This window comes from Oreochromis aureus, linkage group 17, assembly GCF_013358895.1.
Source record: "Oreochromis aureus strain Israel breed Guangdong linkage group 17, ZZ_aureus, whole genome shotgun sequence".
Lineage (NCBI taxonomy): Eukaryota > Metazoa > Chordata > Actinopteri > Cichliformes > Cichlidae > Oreochromis > Oreochromis aureus.
The window spans coordinates 1,671,394-1,694,156 of record NC_052958.1 but is presented as its reverse complement, the minus strand read 5'-3'; the positions used below and the strand labels follow the sequence as shown (position 1 = coordinate 1,694,156).

Sequence of the window (22,763 nt, the reverse complement as noted above, 5' to 3'; positions counted from 1 at the left end):
CTTCAAATGTCGGACAAAGTTGGAAGTTGTTCCATCTCCGTCTGTGATTCTCTTCTTGCATGTTTTGCATATTGCATTTCGTTTTTTGTTGACTACTTCGTAGTTTATGTACCCGAAAGAAATTACTCTTGGAAGCATTTTTGGCTCGAGCGTTTTTGTTCTTGTTTTTTTCAAATCTGGTTAATTTGATTGGCTGTGCTACAGCCCACGCTCACATACATACGGAGTGTGGTAAGAATGAATGAATGAATGAATAAAGTGAATTAATGGTCCGCACTTTTTATATAATATGTATGTTAAATTTTAGATTTGGGTAAAATATCAAGTCTTTTCAAGTAAACAGGTTCAAGTCCAATTCAAGTCCCAAGTCACTGGTGTAAAAGTCCAAGTCAAGTCACAAGTCTTACAGCCTTTTTTCAAGTCAAGTCTAAAGTCATAAAATTAATGACTCGAGTCTGACTCGAGTCCAAGTCATGTGACTCGAGTCCACACCTCTGTTATTGAGTGTACAGTGTATCTGATTATGGACAACAGGAAACAGCTAAGGACGTTTGGTGTACAAGTTTCTTCTGTTGGATCGTTAGATATGAGTGGTTTTTTTTTTAGTCTTCTGAATTTATTTAAATCTGCCCACGTGACACCAAATCAACCCCACTTCCACAGCGCACTAGTTTAGTCAATGACTGGAGTCCTTTCTTTCTTTCACTGCCAGCATTAAGCTGAGCTAACTCACTGCATGACTATACCAATTTATTAACAGTGTACATCCATTTGACAATCTGGACAGCGTGATTTGTACATATTATAATATTATGAATCATATGTAATAATCTATAGCTTGATCACTCAATAAAAATGTATTTGTGTGTTTGCTTCCTGTCTGATTTGCCTGAAGTGCTGAACACTGAGTTTGACTTTAGACTGAAATCCAACGATTTCTTCTCTCAGACTGTGATTTAGATCATTTTGGGCTCTCATAGGCAATCCAGAGAAATTATAGAATACGATTTAAATTAGAGCAGCAGTTCTGTGGACTGTTAATAAGATTTAAATACATTTGCAAGCAGTGGCGGTCCTAGCCTGTTTGGCGCCCCGGGCGGACACTCTCTCTGGCGCCCCCCCCCCCACACACACACACATGAAACATATTAAGGATTGTACATTAACATTAACATAAAACTGTTGTCAGAACCATACTGAATTTCACCAGAGAAACACACACACACACATATGAAGAGAGAGAGAGTATGCATTGTAGGGCTGCGCAATTAATCGTTAGAAAATCGCAATCTCAATTCATACTTATGTGCGATCTCATTTTTAAAAGAAAAAAAAAAAAGATGACAATTGTACTGCATTTTGATCCGGGACATAATCTGCATGAAAACAAGCGCTCACTCTTCCTGCGCAACAAATGACAAGGGCGGAGCCTTATACCACGTGATACAGAAGCCAGCTGGTTGCTAAAATTGGCAGGGATAAAACAACGGAGAGCACGTGAGAGATGACGAAGCTGTAAAGGCCAAGAAAGTGACAGGAGAAAATCCGTCCCAGTCAACCACCCAAACATCAATAACGGGAACCTTATACAGCGCTTCCCCATACCTGTCGAACTCCCGCAGGCACAAAGAAATTACAGAGGCGATCACTTATCACCTGCTAAAGATATGGCTCCCATCAACACTGTGCAAAACGAGGGATTTAGGAAAATGATCAACACCCTAGACAAACGCTACACAGTCCCGCAACTATTTTTCAAATGTTGCACTACCTGCTCTATACACGCAGTGTCGAGCAACGGTGGAGACGGAATTACAAGCAGTACAACATTTTGCGGCAACGACAAAATGTGAGACATTTATTGTTTTTATGTTCATTTATCGTTTTTATGTTCAGTCTCAACTGTTACGAAGTTGATGTGCAGTTAATAAGTGCAATAAATATTTATATTGGAAAAGAAAATCGTGAGAGAATCGTGATCTCAATTCTAAGCAAAAAAATCGTGTTTCTCATTTTATGCAAAATCGTGCAGCCCTAATGCATTGTATGCAAACGGCAAAGAAACAGCCATCATAATTCGTCATACAATGAGAACAGGACAAATCAACAACTGACAATGACTCATTAATATTCAAATCTGTAACATAATGTATTGTTTGGAGTTTAGTCTGTTACTGTTACTATTTTTACCATTTCTTTTTGGAGCAACTGTAACCCACATTATTTCCTTAGGGATTAATAAAGTATTCTGATTCTGATTGTTTCAGGATGACCTGCCATGATCCAATGACACATCTGCTTACCTGTATCTTTTGCTCGTTTCTCCTTCTCTTCTTTTTTATTTTTTCTAAATTGAGCACCCGATGGTTTTGAACTTTTTTTGTCCATCTTCCATTGGTTTTAATTTTCCACTCCAGTACAAATCCCCCAACTCGAGGATCACCACAACATAACCTAATACACCTACACCTTAGTTCATAGACTCACTTTGTCTAGGGTTTATTTCTGGGATTTCACACAACCCAGGATTCAAATCATGAATACATAATGGGCTTGGATTTACATCATTATGAATGAAATGCGCTCTATTTGGAAGCAGCCGGCCCCCTCCCCGTTCAACAGGTTGTGTTCCAGACTTTAAATCATCAAACTGTAAATTTTAAATTGTTATTGATCCCTTTACCCCGAGTCCTAAAGTGTAGATTTATTTTCTTACTCTTCTTATATTTATTGTTTGTTTACTTGCACTGCTGTAACTGGAGCCTCGTCGTCTCGTCTCTCTATATACTGGACTGTATGTAGCGGAGATGACAAAGTTTACTTTGACTTCAGCAGCGCGCAGGCGCACCGAGGGCTCTCGCGCTCACTTTTCGCATATAGAATTTTGAAAAAACATCGGTGCAAATTATAAGTCTGTATCATGATGTCCGGTGTTTTCGTGTTTGTTGTTTTGTTTTTATTTTCTTTTATTTTGCCAGTTGATTATTAGATGCTGCTCCAGCCAGCCAGAGAATCCCCCGCCGCCCCGCCCTCTCCTCCCTGTGCCGCAGCAGCAGGCGCACCTCACAAACGGAGGGCGCCTTACTCCCAGCAAATGGGCGATAGAAAACCGATCGGTGCCTATGACATTCTCGATATGCGCTGGCTGATGTCGGGGCAGCATGAGTACGAGCAAATTTTTTTTTTTTTTTTTGCCGTGATGCCGCCCCCCACCACGATGCCGCCCCGGGCAACCGCCCGTGTCGCCCGTATCAAAAACCGCTACTGTTTGCAAGGGTTACACTTATTTCCCACCACAGTAAGATGATGGCAGGTTTCACTGCTGTCATCAGTAAAGGGGAAAAATGTTGAACCTTCTATTGTCTCGAAAACGAGTTTCCTGGAAACTTTTTTCGATCTTATCCACTCATCCTGGCTTTTTTGTTTTTCTGCATATACAATAAATGCTTTAATTAAATTGACTTAATTTTTTTTTCTCTTGTAATTTCAGGTGAAGAAACCACAAGTGAGTGCCAATGTATTTTTTCATGTTATTCAATTTATATCGTTTCATTGTCATGATGTAACATCATTAAAAATGCTTTTATATGTTTGTTTTTCTGCATATAAAATGCTTTCATGGCCAAAATATATTTATCTTTACATTTCATGTTAATTCCAGGTGGTCTGACCATATGTGAATGCCAATATATTTTATTTTATACAATTTATATACTTATATATATATATGAGCTGACTGACAGAAATCACACACACAATGAGGGAAAACACGACTCAAACAGAGGCAAGCAGACAATATACACACAGAGGAGGACAATTAAGGGACGTGGAAACACATGGGGACACAGCTGAACTGAATCATAAGGACAAAGACACAGGAAGCAAAATATCACAAATGAGACTATCAAAATAAAACAGGAAGTAACACAATGATCCTCAGATTAAGACAGCGGTCCCCAACCCTCGGGCCACGGACCGGAGTCGTTTGGTACCGGGCTGCGAGAGTTGAGGCTCGGGTGTGAAATTTATGGTTTTCAGGGTTTTTATCGTTAACTCGGTTTCCCTGGGTCTTTTCCTGTGTTGTAGTTGTGCGTCTTATTTTGAAAGAAATAATTACACCTTACCATAGCGACCAGAGAGCATTAAGGGGCAGAGAGGAGGATGTTGCTCTCAATGTTGTTGGTGCATTTCAGGAGGACGCTGCTAATAAAGTTACACAGTTACACAGTGAATTTGTGTTTATTATTATATTTACAAAAGTTTTTGTCTTGGTCGGATCATTTCGTTGTATTTATCCGCGACAGCTGAAAGGCTGGTCCGTGAAAATATTGTCTGACATTAAATTGGTCCATGGTGCAAAAAAAGGTTGGGGACTGCTGGATTAAGACATGTGAACCTGACATTGAGACTGGGGATAAACACACATGGAAAAATGGCAGATTGGAGACAAATGATGAAACACAGAGAGACCAGACAGATACGGGGACATGACTCATATCAAACACGGGGACACTGATGACAAGAGACTGACATGAGACTGGGAACATACTGGACACAAAAAGGGAACTATGTAATAAAGATCCGAGGACTGGAAATATAAATAATGAAAACTCAGAGACACTAAAAAGTACTAACAAATACAGGACTTTAAACTGAAAACTCCAAAATAAACTACAAGAGTGACACAAAATTCAGAATACTGGGACAAAGACAGCCTGTTTTTAAGCTGCACTAAAGCAGACTAACACGTTGGTGCAACTCTAGCTACATGCCATGAATCTGGGTATAGACCCTTAATGTGGGCAGGCTCTCTTTGCTCATTTTATAATTAAATACAATTATGTGTAATAATTCATAGCTTTGCACATAATGTATCTTTTCCATACTTTCTTTTTCCCGAGGTCCCTGCACATTGAATTTGACTTTCGACCAGATTCCTTGTAATTTAATTTAGATGCGTTTGAATTCAAGCGCAGTGAGTCTAGAAAAATTAGAGCATAACAGTTAAATTAGAGCAGACGCTCTCTGTAGTTAGGATTTAGATCAAATTTGCATGTAAGTAACATGTAACACAAAGTCACTGATTATCCAACATGTGAATCATAAACTCTGCTGTCATCAGTGAAAGTAAAAAAACAACAGTTAGTCTTTTATTGTCTATAAAACATGTTTCTGGAAACATTTTCAACTTATTTATTGATCCACCTTCTGAATTAAGCTGTGACTTCTTATTCTTAGATCATTTTGTTTGTGTTTTTAAAACAATAATTAGTTTTTAATATGACTGTATTTAATTTGTTAGCATAGGAAATGGGATAGCAGTGACAAGTAGCACAGCATCTTTCTAACAACATGAAACATGACTGTTAGAGTGAAAATGTTACAGTCTGAACATTTTACATTTGCAACAGTTACAGCTAACATCTTTATGTCCTGCTGATTTATTTTTCTTGGAATGAAAATTGTTTCAGACTCCTCACCTCCACGCACAACCGCAAATGCTACAGTAGTTAGTCCATCAGTGAATTCAGCTGCCACGTCTGGTAATGTATTCAGCCTGAGTTTATAGTTTCATGGATTATTGGCACAGCTGTGTGATAAAATCCTGCATTTGTAGTTTAGCATCATGTCAGGTACAACCAGTCTGTTAGCTGTTAGCTATTTCTGCCTGAAGTTGACCTCCAGCATGCTCTCACGCAGCAACCAGAGCTTCTCCTGCAAACACCTCAAATGAGACCTCACTCACACCCACTCCACCCAGCAGCTCATCTGACTCTCAGGCCTCACCTACAGACACCACAGTGACAGCTCCCACTGCAGGTTGGACGTTTCTTTATCATACAGGACTGTGATGACATTCATGTGAATATAAACAAAGAACACGGCGCTGCTGAGTTACAAGTACCTGTAAGGTGCTTTGAGCTGTTGTACATTCATGCTACATAATCACAAACTAATGATTTTGTTCTTTTCTGATCTCATTTAAATGCATCGTTTCAGCCACCGAGACGACTCCTGAGCCTCCAAAGTGTGAGTGTCAGTTTAAAGATGTCGTCTGATTTCAAACACTAGTGATGCTGTCGAGCGTTTCTCACTTAGTGAAAGTTTATTTTTCTAACGAGTGTAAAGATTGTGTTTTAGTTTTAGCCAACGCTGGACTGTGGTCAACATCTGCATGAACAAACTGACTGAGATGAAACATTTCAGCAGCTGATTGATGTTAATGAACAAAATGTAACAATTTCTTTGATTTTGTGCTCAGGTTCCTACACTGTCACACCCATCGAGTTTGGACTGCAGATTAACCTGATGAACTTCACCCCTGGTGAATACAACATTAGTATTATTGAAGGAGGTCGACGAGTGATTAACAAGACGGTCATTAATCAGTCTGGTCAACACAACATCCAACACCTGAAGCCCTGCACTGAATATGAGCATGAAGTTACATTTATTCACAGTGATGGCAATAAAACACTCCAGTGTACCTGCAATGGAAATAAAACTAAAACAAAAGAAATGAGTGAGTACAAATAATTTATATTGTTGTTTCACCTTCTTGTAGTTTAACAAACTTAACATCAAATATATTTGTGCATCATTTGTGTGTTTCAGGTGAGACAGACATTACAGTGCAAAGCAGCATAAATGGATGTGTTTGTTACCAGAGTAACTGGGACATCAGCTCTTCAATATCAGCACCAAATGTAACTTCAGCTGATCAGTGCAGCAGTGACGGTAAAAGCTTCTGTGTCGAACACGGAGACGTTTGCTCTGATTTTGAAACAACCTTCACTTCAGGAAACTGTCCTTCACTTAGCATCACCACAAACATCATTGTTGGTTCGTACAAAACATTATGCCTTGAATTGAAATTCATTTTCTTTAGAGCTAATTCAATGTTTAATGCTTTTGTCTTTTTAATTTTTTCCACAGATTTATATAATTCAAGTGAAAGTAAACTGAGTGGTCCCACTGGACTTCCTGCAAAAATTGATCCAATGTCACCAACTATATCAGAGTGTAAAAATATCACAGTTAATTACACTTGTTCAGGTAAGTGGAATATCCGCTTCATTATGAGTAGAGTTGATCTGAAAAGTCCTGACATGAGAGGACTGAGTGTTTTGTGCTCTTTGTGAATCTATTTTTAATTCTGTATTTGAATGTAAAACCAAAGAATAACTGCTGCATGCACTTTGGTACAAAACATTATTGTCATCTTCGTTTCTCCTCAGAAAAAGACAAACCTGATGAGGTGAACAAACTGCTGTCTGAGCTGGAGCCCTTCACAGAATACATCTGTACTGGTCTGATCTTAAACAACAACATCAGGACCAATAGGACAACTCCACCCGTCCACCTTAACACTGACTGTGGTGTGTTGATATTTAACTTACCTCAGAGAAATGAAGCTTTTCCTCCTCAGATAGTTTGAAGTGACACAAACTAACAGGTGCTTCACTGTTATTGTTTGTTTCAACAGATCTTACAATAAACATGGAGAAGGAAACAACCAATACTTCCATTAATCTGAGCTGGAAAACAACCAGTAAGAACTGTGACAGTGTCCTTCATACACGTTACAATCTCTCATATGACTGCAGTTGTTCTCCCAGTGAGAAAACAAGTAAGTCCAATCATTTAGATTCACTTATGTTTTATAAATGTCTTAAATTAAATTGTTGTTTTGTTTTTGTTTATTTTTTAAGAAAAAATCAGCTTATTTGATAATTAAAATATACAGAAGTGTTTATATTTTGAGCTAATAATAATTAGGAAAGGTAACTACTGGAAATTTAACCCCTATCACTAAACATATGAAATATGATCCAAAATAACGATGTGTCACTGCATTATTATCTTATACTCAGATCTCTAACCTGTTACGTTCAGTCTGCTGCTCATGTCGTTGTCGTGTTTACTAAAGCCAGCAGGTCAACTAAAGTCACCTGAAGTCTCTTTAGCTGGACCTGCTGATTTAACACCACAAAGAGTTCATGAACATTATGTTACAGGAATCACAGAGCTTCAGCCTGATGGAGGAACGTGTGATATTACTGGACTCAAAGCATTCACTGATTATAAATGTGGAGTCCAACCCAAATACAACGGCAGGACAGTTTCCAATAAAAAGGAAGTTACACTAAAAACTGACCCTGGAGGTGAGTTACCAAACAAAATATTCAGAATTACACGACACAGCTACATAATACAAAATCTGTACCTTTGATTTATCAAAATCAAACTTTGTTTAGCTTTATTTTTGTTAATATCATTCTAAAACACAACATGAAGACTTCGGTGGTGAACAGCACTCCAGAAAATAAACTTACAAAATGATGTTTTCATAAAGAAGAATAAACTCAAGAGCTCATTTATTTTAGTGAAGGATTTGAAACAAATGTTATTTTTCAGTGTGACAGTCCTGATTATAATTAATGTGATTTATATATTTTTAAGATAAATGTCATGAAACAGAGATCATCCCTCATATCAACTTAGAAAATGCATTTTGTAAATCAGACTCTGAAACTTTACAGTGAACATTGAAACATGCTGAGTCATCAGTGAACAAACGTAACAGTAATTATAGACGTTCAGTCGTTTAAGCAGCGCTGATTCAGAGTCTTATTCTCTGGGACTTTATAGAAATTTGTCAGTTTGTTAATTTGCTTTACTCGTTCATATTATTCTGGTGGGAAAATGTGTTTAATATTAAGAGATAACTGAAGTTCATTCACATGTTTTCTGCTTTCACACAGTTTGTTTTTTAAAGTTACATATCTGTAAATAAAATCTAAACTGGGCTCCATGAAAACAAAATGATAAATCAATTCTCCAATAGTTAATAATTAATTTCTATTATGAATTGTTTTAACATTGCAAACATAAACATATTTACTTTCACATGTTTTGTCTCATTGCTGATGGACATAAAAAATAATATTAAAACTATGATCCCTGTTTTCATTTGCTTACAGTACCCGACGGGCCCTCTAAAGTGACTGTGACTGTGCCAGAGAATAATGTGATTAAAGTAGAGTGTTCCCATAGAGGCAACATTAGAGGGCCAATAGAAAAAAGAAGATTCATAGCACGTCTTCATCCTGGTGGTGAAAACAAACCACAGAATAAAACAGAGTGTAAGTTTGAATTCAAAGATCTGAGCTACTCTACAGACTACACAGTGGAGGTTTGTATAATTCTACTTTTTAGTATATGATTATTTAATGGCTGCTTTATTTTAATGGTATAATTTCTTATGAATAAACATCTGTATTTACAGGTGACTGTTTTCAACGGATACTTTGAAAGCAAACCCGGCAGAGAAACTGCTCACACTCGCTGTAAGTCTGGATTCAATGACACAGTTTGTTGGATAAATCAGTTTACACATTACACACACACCTACACACACACACACACACACACACACCTACACACACACACACACACACTTTACTGTGCTGGGTAACGTCTCTGTATCTTGAATATTAAAGCCACTGTTTGATATTGTTTGAACCTGTTTTCAGACAATGACAAAGCTGTCATTGGTTTTTTGATCTTCCTCATATCCGCCGCTCTGCTTCTGGTGGCCTGCGTGTGCTACAGGAAGCTCAGAAAGCGTAGGAGGTAAAGGCCTGCATCCAACATCGTTAGTTTATATTATAGTTCATCTGTTATTAATGACAAAACTGTTTGTTGTAAATGAATTTCAATTTATTTTAGAGGACATTTATCTATGGTGATGAGTTATGTTCAGTTTTTACACAGTGTGACGTTAACGCTTAAGTAAATCTTCTCTCCACAGTGACGTGGATGAAAATCTGGCCTCAGAAGCAAGTATGTAGATATTTAGCTGCTGTTACCATGAACTATGTAAATGTTAATACTTTGGTACATTGTAACTATTTGTAGTTGTAAAGAGTCTTATATTGGTTTAGAATCTTTTAATAATTTTTTATTTATTTTATCATTTTGTCCTTCTGTTTGAAATCCTCTTTACCTTCATTTAGTTTCAGGAGTTGTTTTGCTTTCAGTCTCGTTTTTATTGATTTAAAATATTTAGTTTGAATTTAGTTGTTATTTTTCTCTTTTTAATTATTACACAGATTTAGGAAATATAGGTTAAATATTTCCATAAAAACACAACCCTTTGTGAAAGCACTTCACTCACATAAATCTAAATGTCCCAAGTCTTAAAGCGTCTGTACCAAAGCCTCATCAGGTTTGTTGTGTTTCCCCCAAACTACAAAGACTCAAACTGAGACCATTTCCTGTAAACCAAAGGATCCCAACTCGTCCTGGAGAGCTGCTGTCCTGCAGCTTTTAGATGCATCCTTGTTCCAACACATCTGCATCAAATGAATGGTTTGTTATGAGGCCTTTGCCAAACTTGATGACATGCTGAACAGATAATCCAACCATTTGATTCAGCTGTGTTGGAGCAGGGACGCATCTAAAAGCTGCAGGACAGCAGCTCTCGAGTTTGACATCTCTGCTGTACATTCACTTTATTTTAAATAGTTTCAACAGGTCACAACATTATTTTAGTTGGTTTAATTTTTGCTGTTATTTTTTAACTGGCTAACTAAAATGTTTCATCATACCTAGTAAATTTTTTTAGTTTAGTTTTAGTTACTGTAAGTATAATAAAACTGGTTGCAGCAGAAGTTGCAGGAGCAGTTATGTTTCATAACCGTGCTGCGGTTTGATGCTTTGTCATGTTTATCGTTGTTTCCTTTGTGTTATCACAGTTTACATGAACACACGACCTCCTGGGTGGCATCATAAAGAAGCTCAGTAACCAAGAACATCACAGAGCATCAAACTAAATCTCCATAAACTCTTTATCTTTAGTATTTAAGTTGTTCAGTCTTCATTTGGTCATTTTTCCATTTTAGCAATAAAAAACTATTTTGTTTACATTAAGCCCAAAGCTCCAATATGATATTTTTTTTCTTAAATAAACTATTAATTAGTAAAATAAACATTAAAAATGCACTATAAAAATGTATGTGTACCATGTTAATAAATATAAATATTTGGGGTTTTTGTTTTGTTTTCAGTCACCGTTAGATTGCATGTAAATAAATGTCAAGATAATAATACATAATAATGTATGAACGTGTTGTTGATTATTTAACGTTGTTCAGATTTACCTTGAAATCACCAGAAACTCAGCCTAAATTATTCCAGCAGCAGCAGCTTCACTACACACGAGCAAATTTTTTTATGACAAAATATCAGTTCTGACTCTGATCTCATATTTTACACCAGCCTAAAAAAGGCTTTTTATTTTTTTTTACATTAATAAACTTGATCAGATGAAGTTTCAGTTCTAGATCTGAAATATAGAAATCACAAAAAAGCAAATTCTCTATAAAAAACGAGCAGCTGTTCTGTGCCTAAAAGTTATGATAATCAGTTGTGTTATAAATTGTAATAATAGTATGAGCTGAAGGAATATATGTGACAGTGATGGACACTATCATGAACTGTACGATACAGTGAATGCATTTAAAAGCCACTGAAAGCACTAAACTCAGCTGAATGTGTATTTATTATTAACACAGTATTGAGGCTGACATTAACATCGACTAATAGAAAGTTAAAAGAAAACTTTGTGGTTTAGATCGAAGTTTCCTGTTCGGGGTAGCAAAGCGGAAATGTGACTTTCTGTAAACAAAGTTTCAGTTTGTGAAAACTTGACAGTCAAGTATTAAGTATCTGCCCTTCCCGATTTCTTAGTTTTTGCATATTTATAATGATAATAATAATACATGGTATTTAAAAGTCCCTTTAAAACACCCAAGGACACTGTACAGAGCAAATAAGAGCATAAAAAAAGCATAAAACTAGGAAATAAACACAATAATAAAAGAAAGTTTAAGAGCATGGAGACGTTAGAGTAGGCTGTCTTAAAGAGGCGGGTTTTGTGGACTTAAAAAGGGGGGAAATTTATCACACTTACATGTTTAAGATCATCAAACAAATTTTAATATTCAACAAAGCGCAAATATGAAATTCACTTTTTAAATGATGATTTTATTTATTAAGGGAAAAAAGGCATCCAGACCTGCCAATCAAACCTATGTCACGGAGTAATCCCCCCATGAATTAATAATGAATCATTATTAATGATTAGCCTCATTTTCCTCTAAAGCTAAGTTCAGGTTCACTAGCCCCGCCCACATCTGGTTACTGCCAGACCAGCTGAATCACTTAAAAGAATCGACCTGAGAAAACTGAGCACGCTACAAGATTTCAATAAGCCTTCGTAAGCCTGTCTGTTAGTGTGCAAAGGTCATTCAGTCATTTCCTTTATTCACAAATGGAGAAAACCCACAACAGTAACAGACACAGCCTCCTCAGAAGGGACCTAAACATCTGAACAGCTGCAGCGTTCATGAGTCAACAATAGGAATACATTTTTGTTTATTTGTTTAATAATAAAATATTTTTTAAATCCGATACTTTATTGATTCTGTGTTACATCAGCAGTATAAGTCATAAAAATAAAAACATTATATAATGAAATAACATTGTAACAGAAGCACAGGCCCATACTGAAGGCCTTTTTGTGTGAGTCAGTGCAAAATTTGATATACAACAGTGATAAGATAAAAATAAAAATTAAGTAAAAGAAAAGAAAAGACTGAGACTGGGCAAAAGAGAATTTTAGCAAAATTATTGCATTGTTAAATGAAGTTTTATTAAATTCATTTGGAAACAAGGTTTTATTATTCAGTTTGTTTTAAACAGGAATAAACAGGAAGCTGAAGTCTTTTAACTTCACATTGAAGTTCCAGGTTCATCGTTCCAGCTGTGTTCAACAGCCATGTGCAAACCATGATTTCCTCCATCCAACCTCCAGAAATGTAATGTTGCTTTGTGGCAGAGCCGTGAGTGTTTTATTCTTTTTTTCCTTTTGTTGGTGACATGAGTGCAGAACAGGTTTGTAAAATCGAAACATCTTTTTGTAGTAAGAGAAAGAAAGCAGCTGCGTACCCAGGGCCATTCAGTAGCATTTTAAAGTGTTGGAAGTTTGTATGGTAATAAAATGGGACGGTGATCAGTAACAGTAAGGAGGCCTGTGTTGCTCCTGCTGTCTAACAGAGGTACATGTAAGTGTTTCACTCTTTGATGATCTGGCCACCAAATCAGCCTCCATCTGTGCTGTACATCATGACCTGTTCTTATACTTCACCTTATCTTTATTTATCTCTTAATTATATATAAATAGCACTAACTGAAGATTTTCTCATTCTGCTCCACGTCTGTCACCTCCTCACCACAGCAGCAGCTACTGCTACAACAGCAGCTCCACACCCACAGCCACCTCAACTGCCATCTACTCACAATCAAACAGCTCATTTCAAACAGCCGCTTAACATCACATTCAGCCAGACTTTACATTTTACAAGCTGTGTTACATTTAACATGACAAAATCCAGAAACATCATTTAAACATTATATGACACTGATGATTCAGCCCCTGGTGACTAAGACCTGGTGAAGAAGGCCGACCATTATTCAGTTCGTCAGTGACAGCAAGGAAATCCATCAAGCTAACAGAAGGACTAACTAATAATGCTGTATTTATTGGTGCTGAAAATAAAACTAACAACTGTGATGAGTGAGTACAAATAGTTCCTGTTTTTGTGTTTTACTCTATTTTTATTCAGATTTTTATTTTTTAAATAAAAGTGATATTTGTGCATTTCAGGTAAAAATGACATAGAAATCACAGATTAGTTGGATCCCTGCATATGTCTGACATCAGCTCTTCAATATCAACACCAAATGACAAAAAGCAAACCAGCAAACCTGTCACACCTGCTTATGAGGACATTTGCTCAGTTTTGACCAAAGCCTTCACTACAGGAAGCTGCCTGTTCTTCCTTTAGTCTCACCAAAAGCATCAATGTTGGTAAGCACAGAAGAGCCGGTCTGCACTTTAAATCCACCTCCTTTAAATGTAATCAGGTTTTATCAGGTTTGCTTCTTTTTAAAGTATGTTGTGCAGAGTTCTTAAATCCAAGTGAAATACATCAGATTCTTCCTGCAGAAATAACACCGGTGTTTCTGTCTCAGTGTAAAAGTTTTGGCAGGTGGTAAGTTTACATCTTTGCTACATTTGAAGATGATCTGATCCGAATGGTCTTTTGCCGTAAAACGAGTGAATGCCCTGCGCTCTCTGAGAAGCTAAATTCTTTTGAATGTGTCCACTCCAGGAAGCCCTGATAAGTATGCCTAATAATAAGGCTCCAGGTCCAGACGGCTTTCCTGCAGAATTCTACAAAGAATTCTGGACGATTCTAGCACCAGTTTTTTACAGAACGTTGTTGGAAACCAAAGAAAAGGGCAGACTTCCATCACATATGAATTCTGCAAACATTAATCTCCTGCTAAAACCAGGCAAAGACCCTGTATATCCCTCAAGCTATCGTCCAATATCCCTTATAAATGTAGACCTTAAAATAATCTGCAAAGCTCTCTCAAAGAGATTAGAGAAAATAACCCCCCTCTTAATTCATCCTGACCAAACTGGTTTCATAAAAGGTAGGCACTCATCAACAAATACACGTAGATTACTTAATTTGATAGACTACTCATACAGTAAAAACCTTGAAACTACAATATTTTCTTTAGATGCAGAAAAAGCGTTTTCACCCCAATATCTCTGGGGTGATTGAATTGATAAACTCTTTTGCAAGAATATCAGATTACTCAATTCAAAATCTACAGTCCTTCCGATTAATTGCTCCTTCCATAATTCTTCTTCTACACCACTGCAATCGGGAAATATAAAATATTTAGGTATTAATGTTGCATGGTGCACGGTGGTTAGCACTGTTGCCGCACAGCAAGCACAGCAAGAAGGTCCTGAGTTCAATTCCACCATCAGGCCGGGGTCTTTCTGTGTGGAGTTTGCATGTTCTCCCCGTGTTTGCGTGGGTTCCCTCCGGGTACTCCGGCTTCCTCCCACCGTCCAAAGACATGCAGCTTGTGGGGATAGGTTAATTGGATAATCGAAATTGTCACTAGGTGTGAATGTGAGTGTGAATGGTTGTCTGTCCCTGTGTGTTGGCCCTGCGACAGACTGGCGACCTGTCCAGGGTGTACCCCGCCTCTCGCCCTATGACAGCTGGGATAGGCTCCAGCGCCCCCCGCGACCCTGAAAAGGATAAGCGGAAGCGAATGGATGGATGGATGGATGTTTCTCCCAAGCTTGCAGATCTAACTAAATTAAACCATGTCCCACTTTTAAAGAAAGTACAAGGTGATGTGGCTAGGTGGAAATGTCTACCCATGTCACTCATGGGAAAGGTTGCCACTATAAAAATGATGGTATTACCAAAAATAAATTATTTATTCTCAATGATCCCAACTAAACCGCAACAAGATTGGTTCAGATCTCTAGATTCAATTATGTCCAAATTCCTTTGGAAAAATAAGCCCCCACGTATAAGCTTAAAAACATTACAAAAGACCAAGGATAAAGGAGGATTAGAACTACCTAACTTTCAGCACTACTTCTTAGCCAACAGGCTTCAGTTTATCTCAGGATGGCAAAAACATACCCTCTTAGATGAACCTTGGCTAGATGTAGAACAAGCACTTAGCAATAATCTAGAGATTTCAGATCTACCATTTATCAGCTCAAACATCCAACGACATGAATGCTTCAAAAGCGTCAACATCACACACACAAACTACACCCTTTTGAGCTCGTACCTCAAAGCACACTGTGCGCTGTCGATCTCACGTGCTGCACCATAATGTTTAATATTTAGTATTTACTGTCATATTCCCATATATCATTGTGATCTTGTTTATTACTCTCGTCTTCTTCTGCTTGCTTTCTTTTTTCTTTCTCAACAGGTGATCCAGGTGATCGATATGTATATTTTTGTCTGCTTATTCTGTTGGTTTTTGTTTTTTGCCCTTTTTCCCCCGTCCCTCTTCTCAGGTTTTTTTTTTCTTCTTCTTTCCCTCTTTCTTTCTCCCCTTTCTTTCCACCAGTCAAGTCTGTCCCGTATTCAGCAAGTGAAAATAAAATAAACAATAAAAGGTGAATCAGATGGACCATTACGGCGAGGCTGGGATGGTCCATTTGGTAAAGTAAATCTGTTGGGCATCTTTCTTCGCCTTTAGACAATAATTCTGATGGCAAAAGAGCCAAACGGGACAGGTAAAAAAAAAAAAAAAAAAAAAAAAAAGAGTGGATGTTTGTCAGTTTCTACTCTGGTCTCTTATCCTGTCAGAGACCAAAGTGCTCTGCTCATTATACTTTACAGTGAACATCCGCACGTATGACATAAGCGCCTTTGTCAGGCACAATCTATTCAATTCAATTCAATTCAATTCAATTTTATTTATACAGCGCCAAATCACAACAAAAGTCGCCTCAAGGCGCTTTATATTGTACAATAGATAGCACAATAATAAATACAGAGAAAAACCCAACAATCATATGACCCCCTATGAGCAAGCACTTTGGCGACAGTGGGAAGGAAAACTCCCTTTAACAGGAAGAAACCTCCAGCAGAACCAGGCTCAGGGAGGGGCGGGGCCAACTGCTGCGACCGGTTGGGGTGAAAGAAGGAAAACAGGATGAAAGACATGCTGTGGAAGAGAGACAGAGGTTAATAACAGATATGATTTGATGCAGAGAGGTCTATTAACACATAGTGAGTGAGAAAGGTGACTGGAAGGGAAAAACTCAATGCATCATGGGAATCCCGGCAGCTCACGTCTATTGCAGCATAACTAAGGGAGGATTCAGGGTCACCTGGTCCAGCCCTAACTATATGCTTTAGCAAAAAGGAAAGTTTGAAGCCTAATCTTAAAAGTAGAGATAGTGTCTGTCTCCTGAATCCAAACTGGAAGCTGGTTCCACAGAAGAGTTTCTGAGTAGCTTTTCTGCTTAGCAATTTAATTTAAATCTTTTGATACATCCCTTCTTCATAGTATAATCTTAACGTGCTTCATCTGAATCACCCTTTCTGTGTACTCACTACCTAATTTATAGCCAAAGTATTCACTCACTGTCTCTTTACTGTTTCGCTAGCTTAGCTTAGCTCGTAGCCGACTCGTTAGCACCATGGCTACTTCACCTGTCCCTCCTGCACTTTCCTGCTCATTGTGTCAGATGTTTAGTTACTCCTCGGCCTCCTTTAGCAGTAATGATACCTGTAATAAATGTAGCATATTTGCAGCTCTGGAGGCCAGGATTACTGAATTGGAGACTCAAGCCGCACCCTTCATTCACCCAGTAGCTAGCCAGGCCCCTGTAGCTGGTGCAGCCGAAGATAGCGTGAGCCCCGCTAGCTGTTCCCCGGCAGACCCCAAGCAGCTGGGGAAAGAGGGCGGCTGGGTGACGGTGAGGAGGAAGCATAGTCTTAAACTGAAGCCCCAGGTACACTACCAACCTGTTCATGTGTTCAAACGTTTTTCCCCACTCAGCGACACACCCGCTGGGGTCAAACTCTGGTAATTGGTGATTCTGTTCTCAGACATGTGAAGCTAGAGACACCGGCAACCATAGTCAATTGTCTTCCAGGGGCCAGAGCAGGCGACATTGAAGGAAATTTAAAACTGCTGGCTAAGGGTAAACGTAAATACAGTAAGATCATAATTCACGTCGGCAGTAATGACACCCGGTTACGCCAATCGGAGGTCACTAAAATCAATATTGAATCGGTGTGTAACTTTGCCAAAACAATGTCGGACTCTGTAGTTTTCTCTGGTCCCTCCCAATCAGACCAGGAGTGACATGTTTAGCCGCATGTTCTCCTTAAATTGCTGGCTGTCTGAGTGGTGTCCCAGAAACGATGTGGGCTTCATAGATAATTGGCAAACCTTCTGGAGGAAACCTGGTCTTGTTAGGAGAGACGGCATCCATCCCACTTTGGATGGAGCAGCTCTCATTTCTAGAAATATGGACCAATTTATTAAACGCCCCAAAATATGACTATCCAGAGTTGGGACCAGGAAGCAGAGTTGCAGTCTTACACGCCTCTCTGCAGCTTCTCTCCTCCTGCTACCCCCAAAACCCATCTCCATTGAGACTGTGTCAGCTCCCAAAAAGACAAAAAAACAAACTAAAAACCAGCAATAAACAACTTAAACATAAAAATCACAAAGAAAGAACAATACAGTATCCACATCTGAACCAAAGAGTAAAACAGTGAAATGTGGATTATTAAATATTAGGTCTCTCTCCTCCAAGTCTCTGTTAGTACATGACTTAATAATTGATCAACAAATCGATTTACTCTGCCTTACAGAAACCTGGTTGCAGCAGGATGAGTATGTTAGTTTAAATGAATCAACACCCCGAGTCCATTCTAACTACCAGAAATCTCAAGCACAGGCCGAGGGGGGTGTGGCAGCAATTTTTCACACCAGTCTATTAATTAACGAAAGACCAAGACAGACTTTTAATTCATTTGAAAGCCTGATGCTTAGCCTCGTCCACCCCAGCTGTAAAACTCAGAAACCAGTCTTACTTGTTATCATCTATCGTCCACCTGGGCCTTACACAGAGTTTCTCTCTGATTTCTCAGACTTTTATCTGATTTAGTGCTCAGCTCAGATAAAGTAATTATTGTGGGTGATTTTAACATCCATGTAGATGCTAAAATGACAGCCTCAACATCGCATTTAATCTGTTATTAGACTCAATTGGCTTCTCTCAAAATGTAAAAGAACCCACCCACCACTTTAATCACACTCTAGATCTTGTTTTAACATATGGCATAGAAACTGGACATTTAACAGTGTTTCCTGAAAACCCTCTGCTGTCTGATCATTTCCTGATAACATTTACATTTACAATAATTGATTACACAGCAGTGGAGAGTAGACTTTATCAAAGTAGATGTCTTTCTGAAAGTGCTGTAACTAAGTTTAAGAATATAATCCACCCACTGTTATCATCTTCAATGCCCTGTACCAACATAGAGCAGAGCAGCTATCTGAACGCTACTCCAACAGAGGTCGATTATCTTGTTAATAATTTTACCTCCTCTCACGCACGACTCTGGATACTGTAGCTCCTGTGAAAACTAAAGCCTCAAATCCAAGTACCTGACTCCGTGGTATAATTCTCAAACACGTAGCCTAAAGCAGATAACTCGTAAGCTGGAGAGGAAATGGTGTGTCACAAATTTAGAGGATCATCATTTAGCCTGGAGAAATAGTTTGCTGCTTTATAAGAAAGCCCTCCGCAAAGCCAGAACATCTTACTATTCGTCACTGATTGAAGAAAATAAGAACAACCCCAGGTTTCTCTTCAGCACTGTAGCCAGGCTGACAAAAGTCAGAGCTCTACTGAGCCAACTCCCTTTAACGTTAACTAGTAATGACTTCATGAACTTCTTCACAAATAAAATTTTTATCATTAGAGAAAAAATTACCAATAATCATCCCACAGATGTAATATTATCTACAGCTGCTTTCAGTACCATCGATGTTAAGTTAGACTCTTTTTCTCCAATTGATCTTTCTGAGTTAACTTCAATAATTAATTCCTCCAAACCATCAACGTGTCTTTTAGACCCCATTCCTACAAAACTGCTCAAAGAAGTCCTGCCATTAATTAATTCTTCGATCTCAAATATGATCAACCTATCTCTAATAATCGGCTATGTACCACAGGCCTTCAAGCTGGCTGTAGTTAAACCTTTACTCAAAAAGCCATCTCTAGACCCAGCTGTCTTAGCTAATTATAGGCCAATCTCCAACCTTCCTTTCATATCAAAAATCCTTGAAAGAGTAGTTGTCAAACAGCTAACTGATCATCTGCAGAGGAATGGCTTATTTGAAGAGTTTCAGTCAGGTTTCAGAGCTCATCACAGCACAGAAACAGCTTTAGTGAAGGTTACAAATGATCTTCTTATGGCCTCTGACAGTGGACTCATCTCTGTGCTTGTCCTGCTAGACCTCAGTGCTGCGTTTGATACTGTTGACCATAATATCCTATTAGAGCGATTAGAACATGCTGTAGGTATTACAGGTACTGCACTGCAGTGGTTTGTATCATATCTATCTAATAGACTCCAATTTGTACATGTAAATGGAGAGTCCTCTTCACACACTAAGGTTAAATATGGTGTTCCACAGGGTTCAGTGCTAGGACCAATTCTGTTTACATTATACATGCTTCCCTTAGGCAGCATCATTAGAAGACATAGCATAAATTTTCACTGCTATGCAGATGACACGCAGCTCTATCTATCCATGAAGCCAGGTAACACACACCAATTAGTGAAACTGCAGGAATGTCTTAAAGACATAAAGACCTGGATGGCCGCTAACTTTCTGCTTCTTAATTCAGATAAAACTGAGGTTATTGTACTCGGCCCTGAAAATCTTAGAAATATGGTATCTAAGCAGATTCTTACTCTGGATGGCATTACCTCGGCCTCCAGTAACACTGTGAGGAACCTTGGAGTCATTTTTGACCAGTCCTTCAATGCACATATTAAACAAATATGTAAGACTGCTTTCTTCCATTTGCGCAACATCTCTAAAATTAGAAATATCCTGTCTCAGAGTGATGCTGAAAAACTAGTTCATGCATTTATTACTTCCAGGCTGGACTACTGTAATTCTTTATTATCAGGATGTCCTAAAACTCACTGAAAAGCCTTCAGCTGATCCAAAATGCTGCAGCAAGAGTCCTGACAGGGACTAGAAAGAGAGAGCATATTTCTCCTGTTTTGGCTTCCTTCATTGGCTTCCTGTTAAATCCAGAATTGAATTCAAAATCCTGCTCCTCACATACAAGGTCTTAAATAATCAGGCCCCATCTTATCTTAATGACCTTGTAGTACCATATCACCCTATTAGAGCACTTCGCTCTCGCACTGCAGGCCTACTTGTTGTTCCTAGAGTATTTAAAAGTAGAATGGGAGGCAGAGCCTTCAGTTTTCAGGCCCCTCTTCTGTGGAACCAGCTTCCAGTTTGGATTCAGGAGACAGACACTATCTCTACTTTCAAGATTAGGCTTAAAACTTTCCTTTTGCTAAAGCATATAGTTAGGGCTGGACCAGGTGACCCTGAATCCTCCCTTAGTTATGCTGCAATAGACGTGAGGCTGCCGGGGATTCCCATGATGCATTGAGTTTTTCCTTTCCAGTCACCTTTCTCACTCACTATGTGTTAATAGACCCTCTGCATCGAATCATATCTGTTATTAATCTCTGTCTCTCTTCCACAGCATGTCTTTATCCTGTTTTCCTTCTTCACCCCAACCGGTCGCAGCAGATGGCCCCCCCCTCCCTGAGCCTGGTTCTGCCGGAGGTTTCTTCCTGTTAAAGGGAGTTTTTCCTTCCCACTGTCGCCAAAGTGCTTGCTCATAGGGGGTCATATGATTGTTGGGCTTTTCTCTGTATTTATTATTGTGCTATCTACTGTACAATATAAAGCGCCTTGAGGCGACTTTTGTTGTGATTTGGCGCTATATAAATAAAATTGAATTGAATTGAATTGAAAGAGGGGCCTGAAAACTGAAGGCTCTGCCTCCCATTCTACTTTTAAATACTCTAGGAACAACAAGTAGGCCTGCAGAGCGAGAGCGAAGTGCTCTAATAGGGTGATATGGTACTACAAGGTCATTAAGATAAGATGGGGCCTGATTATTTAAGACCTTGTATGTGAGGAGCAGGATTTTGAATTCAATTCTGGATTTAACAGGAAGCCAATGAAGGTGTGGAATAAGGAATATTTTACTGCTACTTATATTTATTATTGGCATTATCATTGTATTAATTAACATTGCATTAAACCACATAACAAGCATTTGTAATAATACATATAATCAAGAAACAGGCTTGAGTGAAGGCCTGAATGTATTCAGCTTCTTGTTGCATTTGAGTTTGCCTAGCAACAGGTGACACAAGGAGGACAAGTCCATGGGGACCTCAAAGGCCTGAGATCATCACCATATTTGAAAGAGGATGCCAGAAAGGGGAACTTCTGTCTCTGCATTTATCTCTTAGAATAGATCATTGTCTGTACAAGGGGCAAATAATGTTCTTAAGATGCAAATTATGTGCTTGTAAACGCAAGAGGGGGCGTTATAATACCCTGACAATATAAAAGCAATCTGAAGTGTATTTTTGGGTGGGGATTTACAACTGATGGTTTGCAGTTTACATCTCCCCACGCTGCGTGTATTCATTAAAATCAATTGTTTGACTGACCTCTTCTGGACCATCATTGTTTTACTCTCGTCCTCAATTTCGGACCCGTAACATTTGGTGCATTGGCCGAGGGTTGAGGGGGAGAGAGTTGGAGATTGAGACCGAGAGGGTCCGAGGCGCTCGAACGGGCAGACACGAGTCAGTGGTCGAAGTGAGTGGACATAAGCCGGCTTATTCAAAGGTAAGGCACTACCTGTTGAATTATTTCCAAAATGTGCCAATTGGATATTCCAAATTAAAAGTTTACTCACTGAAATTACTGCTGAATGTCTGTTTTGATTTTGGTGAAAATCTCATGAGAACTAAAGTATAAGTTGAAGTAAAGATAATGAAACACTGAAAATAAGTAAAGAGTAAAGAGAATAAGAGAAAATAAGTAAAGAGTAAAGAGAATAAGTGTATTTAAAGCAGTTGGACTGCAGAGAGAATTTAGAGTTATAGGTTATTGGCGAAGTGTTTGTGACAGTTAAGTCTTAATTGAATATAAAGCCGGGCTTGGACATCAATAACATTGCTTGTGTAATTTTATGGGGTGTCTTCAAA

The 22,763-nt window shown here is 38.5% G+C and overlaps 1 protein-coding gene across 1 annotated transcript in view; it reads left to right on the top strand.

Moving 5' to 3' along the window:
• Positions 1-10,947, top strand: part of LOC116322646 (receptor-type tyrosine-protein phosphatase C-like) — a 118,466-nt gene extending 107,519 nt beyond the window's left edge. Inside the window, exons 6-20 of the mRNA XM_039601021.1 lie at positions 3,491-3,505; positions 5,472-5,543; positions 5,701-5,820; positions 6,001-6,030; positions 6,263-6,523; positions 6,616-6,843; positions 6,937-7,056; positions 7,239-7,379; positions 7,487-7,630; positions 8,019-8,165; positions 8,985-9,196; positions 9,290-9,350; positions 9,537-9,636; positions 9,815-9,846; positions 10,761-10,947. Of these exons, the coding sequence (XP_039456955.1) occupies positions 3,491-3,505; positions 5,472-5,543; positions 5,701-5,820; positions 6,001-6,030; positions 6,263-6,523; positions 6,616-6,843; positions 6,937-7,056; positions 7,239-7,379; positions 7,487-7,630; positions 8,019-8,165; positions 8,985-9,196; positions 9,290-9,350; positions 9,537-9,636; positions 9,815-9,846; positions 10,761-10,810 (1,733 nt within the window). The 3' untranslated portion in view covers positions 10,811-10,947. The remainder of the gene's footprint in view (positions 1-3,490; positions 3,506-5,471; positions 5,544-5,700; positions 5,821-6,000; positions 6,031-6,262; positions 6,524-6,615; positions 6,844-6,936; positions 7,057-7,238; positions 7,380-7,486; positions 7,631-8,018; positions 8,166-8,984; positions 9,197-9,289; positions 9,351-9,536; positions 9,637-9,814; positions 9,847-10,760) is intronic.
• Positions 10,948-22,763: the final 11,816 nt, after the last annotated feature.